This window comes from Chiloscyllium punctatum, chromosome 6, assembly GCF_047496795.1.
Source record: "Chiloscyllium punctatum isolate Juve2018m chromosome 6, sChiPun1.3, whole genome shotgun sequence".
Lineage (NCBI taxonomy): Eukaryota > Metazoa > Chordata > Chondrichthyes > Orectolobiformes > Hemiscylliidae > Chiloscyllium > Chiloscyllium punctatum.
In genome coordinates, this window is record NC_092744.1 from 67,710,504 (window position 1) to 67,716,503 (window position 6,000).

At 40.2% G+C, this 6,000-nt stretch overlaps 1 protein-coding gene across 1 annotated transcript in view; it reads left to right on the forward strand.

Annotated features, from left to right (window-relative positions):
* LOC140479052 (pinopsin-like) overlaps nt 1-5,689 on the forward strand; it is a 73,836-nt gene extending 68,147 nt beyond the window's left edge. Inside the window, exon 4 of the mRNA XM_072572861.1 lies at nt 4,319-5,689. Coding sequence (XP_072428962.1) covers nt 4,319-4,570 — 252 coding nt within the window. The 3' untranslated portion in view covers nt 4,571-5,689. The remainder of the gene's footprint in view (nt 1-4,318) is intronic.
* The last annotated feature ends 311 nt before the right edge of the window (nt 5,690-6,000 follow it).

A 6,000-nucleotide genomic window follows, 5' to 3' on the forward strand; every position in this document is an offset into this window, starting at 1 on the left:
TTTGAGAAGATTTGTAGCCCAGGCTGAGGTTCTGGAAGTAAGTTTGCTTGCTGAGCTGGAACGTTCATTTTCAGACATTTCATCACCACGCTAGATAACATCATAATTGAACTTCCAATAAAGCACTGGTGTTAGTGACCTGCTTTCTATTTATGCATTTAGGTTTCCTTGGGTTGATGTTGTCATTTGCTGTGGTGATGTCATTTCCTGTTCTTTTTCTCAAAGGGTGGTAAATGAGGTCCAAGTCAATGTGTTGTTGATAGCGTTCTGGTTGGAATGCCATGCTTCTAGGAATTCTCGTGCGTGTCTCTGTTTAGCTTGTCCCAGTCGAAGTGGTGTCCTTCCTCATCTGTATATAAGGATACTAGTGAGAGTGGGTCATGTCTTTTTGTGGCTGGTTAATGTTCATGTATCATGGTGGCTAGTTTTCTGCTGTTTGTCCAATGTAGTGTTTGTTACAGTTCTTGCAAGGTATTTGTAAATGACATTAGTTTTGCTTGTTGTCTGTATAGGGTCTTTTAAATTCATTAGTTGCTGTTTTAGTGTGCTGGTGGGTTTGTGGGCTACCATGATGTCAAGGGGTATGAGTAATCTGCAGTCATTTCTGAGATATCTTTCTTGTAGGGAGAATGGCTAGGGATTCTGGGTGTGTTTTGTCTGCTTGTTTGGGTTTGGTGCTAAGAAATCAGTGGACTGTGTTCACTGTGTATCCGTTCTTTCTGAATACACTGTATAGGTGATTTTCCTCTGCATCACCGGAGGTTCACTGATGATGTTATCTAGTCTGGTGATGAAACGTCTGAAAATGAACCTTCCAGCTCAGCAAGCAAACTTGCCTCCATAATTGAAACTGAATGGTTAAATTCAAACAGTTGTGAAAATATAGCAACCAAAAGTCAAGTACTTGTTTCACAGCCAAATATTTTCAATTTTCCAGTGGACTCTGAGACTGCTATTCAGTCACCTGACATGTGCCTGCAAACTCTTAGTGCAAAATAGCTTTCACTCTCTCTTAAAGGTACAGTACAACTTCATAACACTGCATGCAGCCATTGCTAAGCATATTGCTGAGGTTTTGAACAAGGGCAAGAATCATTGGAAGCTGGCAGCTGATCAAACTAATCTACATCACTTAGAGCCAGACCACACCCGTTAAATGTACAGGCATATTTTGACGGGAGCAAGTCATGGAAGTCATTCTAAAAGTGATATTGGCATGGGGGAGACACAAAGATGAAACAGTCGACATGGCTGAGGGCAGGTGGCATGCTTTTCCAACAACTGCACTGGAGGCCTTGGTGGCTTCAAGTTGAAAGGAGAGCTTTCATTTATTTTTAGAAAGACCAGGCAGCTTTTGACAGAATTTTGTGAAGGTGGTGGTAGCAGACAGCTGCAGTAATCTATGTCAACTGCCTAGCTCCAACTACTTGGATGCAGAGCTGCAAGTAATTCAAGGAGGACTGAAACTGAATGAGTCACACGAATATTGAAGGTCGCCAAATTCATCTTTAGTTGCCAACTAGCCTCAAATTGCACAATTCTCATTCATTCCTTCATTCATCTGAAGAAAATTATTTGATTTTGCCCAACAGGCATTACTTCACCTTACCCCCCACACACTCGGCATTGCATCAAGCTTCACATCCACAACTCGCAGCTTACACATCACTGCCAGCTCTTCAGCTGTGACAATCACTTCATCCGAATGTACTGTACAGCATTCACAGGCACAATTCCCCATCTCTTGCAGGATGAGGTCGCACTCATCCACTAGGAGCATTAATATGCTTAACCTAAATGGAAAATATGATGCCCTCATTGGAATAACCATGACCAAAGCTGTGGCCAGTGGTGGGGCTGGACTTGATGACAACAGTATGCTCAGACCCTGTTCTGCTTCTCAAAACTTGCTTCCTCCTCATCCCACACTCTATCCTGATTTACCTTGTTTTCTCTTATTGGTCTCAAACAATCCGATGTCTGCATGCAAGATTTTAGAAACTAGCACAGAGGCAAAACGTATTCACATTGAGACACCAGATCAGGGCAGAGGATAAGGATAGCAGTGATGCTAGTTCAGCAGAGTGCAAGGGTCGCATGGTTTCTACTGCAAAGTACACTGTTGAAGAAGAAGATGCGGCAGCCTGTAGATTGTGACAAATTCGTACATGCATTGGCACACACCTTGTCAGAAAACTTGAAGTCAATGTCAAGGAGCATGAACATTGCCTAAGGCTAATGTGCAGAGCTTACAGCTCATAATTTCCAGTGTGCAAATAGTGACCACTTCATTAGCACACTTGTGAACTGAATTGTAGCACAGTATCTAACTTCTATTGTAGCACAAGTAGAAATTGTTGTATGTGGATCTAGAAGGGTTAATACTGAGCAATTTTATAAGCACAATTCGCATGATGATCTCAGCTCAAGGAGAAGTGGGAACTAACATCTGATCCTTGTCAGAGTCTCTGTAACAATGTCTGTTGTATCAATGTAAGTTGTAATTGCTAACATGTCTCATACCAAGAGACTCTTTTAGACAGAGGGAAATTACTTACTAGTCTGTCACTCTGCAACAATCGGACCCTGTAGCTCCCTACACTTAGAGGAAGCCTACCATATGCTCTACATACAACAGTTTAACTCTACATACCACATAGGCAGGAGTGATAATATCCCTACCTCTGAGACTGAAGGTCTGGATTCACCTCCCACCCAGTTATATTTTCAACCACCCTCTTCTATCAGGCAGAAGGTACAAATGCTTGAATACAAATATGAACAGATTCAATAACAGTTTCTTCTCCTCTATGATCAGCCTTTTGAATGGACATCTCTGTACCTTCTCAGCAGCTGTAACACTGTATCCTGCACTCTGCTCTGTTACGCTGTGGCACTTGGATAGTACAATCTACTTGTAAAGCACATAACACAGCACTTTTCACTGTACCTCAGTACATGTGTCAGTATCATTACACATCTGAACAGGTCGATTAAGGATCTCTACAACATAGGCAGTGGTACTAATTTGATTTACTTGCTCATACAACAGAAATCAGCCAGTAGTAGAATTTCAGATCTTCCGCATCCACAATACTTTGATTTTATTTTCAAGGGCTGATTGCTCCATGAAAGTTCAGACTGGAATCATAGGCATGAGCTGTTATCCTGCAAACTCAGGTTGCTGCCATCATAGCTGTCAGTAGTGGCTTGCACAGTAAAAGCAACGGGTTTTCCAACAAGTTCTGAGTGCTGAGGCACTGACCCGGGGAACAGTAGAAGCAGCACATGCCACTAATCTGCTGGGGATGGCAGCATTTATCATTAAGCATTCAAAGGAAAAAAAAGTGAATCCAAATAAAATGGAAAAGCAAACATTAGCCTAGAAATCACTTAATGTCATGTTAAGGGTACAATGAAAAGCGCTAAGTAGTGTCAATTGATTTTTAAAGCATGGAAAAAGGTCCTTCAGCTCATCATGTCTTCAAGCACCTACTCTCATCCTATTTCCAACACATGACCCATAGCCTTGTGTCCCATGGTGTTTCAAGAGCCCACTTAAATACTTCAACTTTGCAATGGTTCCCACCTCTATCACTTTTCAGGCAGTGAGTTGCAGATATATCACACCCCGGGCCAAAAAATAATATTCCTTAAATTCCCTCTAATCCTCCTGCCCTTTTTCTTCAATCCACGATCCCTGGTTATTGATCAGGGGAATACAGATCTTCCCAGCTATCCTATATATGTGTCTCTGAACTTTTTACACCTCAATCAAGGTCCCCTTCAGTCTTCTCTGCTCTCAGGAAAACAACAAGTCAGCCTATCTAATCTCTCTTCATAGTTGAAATGCTTCAGTCTAGGCAATATCCTGGTCAATCTCCCCTGCAACCTCTCCAGTGCAAACACATCATTCCTATAGTTGGGTGACTAGAACTGCACACACTACTCCAATCGTGGCTGAACTAACATCTTATAGCTCTAACAAAACCTCCCTGTTCTTATATTCAAGCCTCAAGAAATTTAGGTTAGTATCCTATATACCACCTTAACCACCTTATCCTATTGCTTTCCAGGAACTGTGCGCATGCATACCTAGGTCCCTCTGATCCTCTGTACTCAGAGGGGTCCTACCTTTACATTAACAGTTTAATTTATGCATTTACTAATCCTCTAGCTTGTACTGGAAGTCTTTCTTTGCTTGACTGCCATGGTGACTATATGATTTATTTTCAATCACTCACCACTCAAGTAATACATTTTACCATCTACTGAAGGTTAATGTTGATGCTCAATTCATTTGTTTGAATCTGTCTAGTTTTACAGATGCTTCAAAGCACTGCTGATCTGTCAGAGTTCACCTGTTAGTACAAGCACCAAAAGTATATCGAAGACTACAAAGAATAGCCGCGATAATCGAAGGAAGAACACCAACTTCACAAAAGCCTCAGTTGCTCAACACACATCTGTCAATAAACACCCATCAGATAGCATGAAAGATAAGGGCAACAACACTTCAAGTGAAAATGCAAAGCCGCTGGTATCTCTAGTGGTACGCTATAATGACTGATCAGATGGAAACCTCTGATGGCAATTCCATGGTGTTTAACATTGCTTTGTAATGACCAGATTTCCCATGAAAACTAGTGCAATGATGAAGACATGATGGTGACAGATAAAGAGTCTATAAACCAATACAGGTGAAATTGATTTTGTCTATGATAGTTGAAGAGTATAAAAGGAAACATTATGGACCAAGGAAACATCTGGATATTAAGGATCAAATATTGACTGACTCTCCAATTCCAGGTTAAACAGTAGATTCACTTTGTCTGGTTCAACTTTTCACTGTGCCTCGGTACACGTGACAATAAATACAATTCAATTCAATTCAAAGGTGTGCAATCAAAATGTAAGTTATCACACTGGTGTTTTCTAAAGTAATGAATACCATGGAGTTTTAAAAATAGACATTATCAAAAAGGAAAACTGGATTTTTTTTTAAAAGTCAGACTTTGGACCTATCCAAAGTTTGAACAATGGTTTCATACATTGTGTTTTGTAGGAATAAATGCATGGCATGAAATTCCTCCACCTATTTACTTAGAGGCATTAGCTCATCAATAATAAATAGACGAAAACCTTGATTAAAATGACCAGCCTTGGGAACGTGAGAAACCTGTTTTACATTCACACATTTCCAAACATAACTGTAAAGAAAATTACATACAAGATGACAAAAATTGCATTTCTATGGTAATGATTTGTAGTAATATTGGCACGTGGACTTGATATTGTATCTTGAAAGCACAGCTGACATTGTTTTTCAAACTAATGTCAAAAGCTGAAACAAGAGCCAATGGAGTATCTAAAACTAGCTTCACTGAAAGATGACATAATAACGTAAGCAACCTTACTATTGTCTCTTTGCTGGCATTAGTACAGCCTGTTATGTTAAATCTATTTATTTTAGAAGTAGCTGGGCAGAGAAGAAAATGATACTTTATACAATTTTCCTATAGGAAAATAGAGTCATAGAGACATAGAGATGTACAGCACAGAAACAGACCTTAGGTCCAACTTGTCCATGCCGACCAGATATCCCAATCCAACCTAGTCCCACCTGCCAGGACCCAGCCCATATCCCTTTAAACCCATCCTATTCATATACTGATTCAAATTCAATTTGTCGGAGAGTCGTGCAGTTTTCCAATCTGCTTTAGATTTTCAACCTTATTTATAAATAATCAATCTGTAAAACACTGAAGTTATGAGAGGCAATGGACTGGAATTTACATTTCTTCAACTAGTTCTGATTTGCCTGGGGCTTTTTGGAGGGATTCTCACTGTAAGATTTAGCACAATTTCACACCATATCTTATCAATAGCACCATATTAACTACTGGCTGCATCCCATAGCATCCCACACATCTGATCTCACCATACCAGACATTATTCAAGAAACAATTCACCACTCATTAGATTATCTGCCAAAAGACC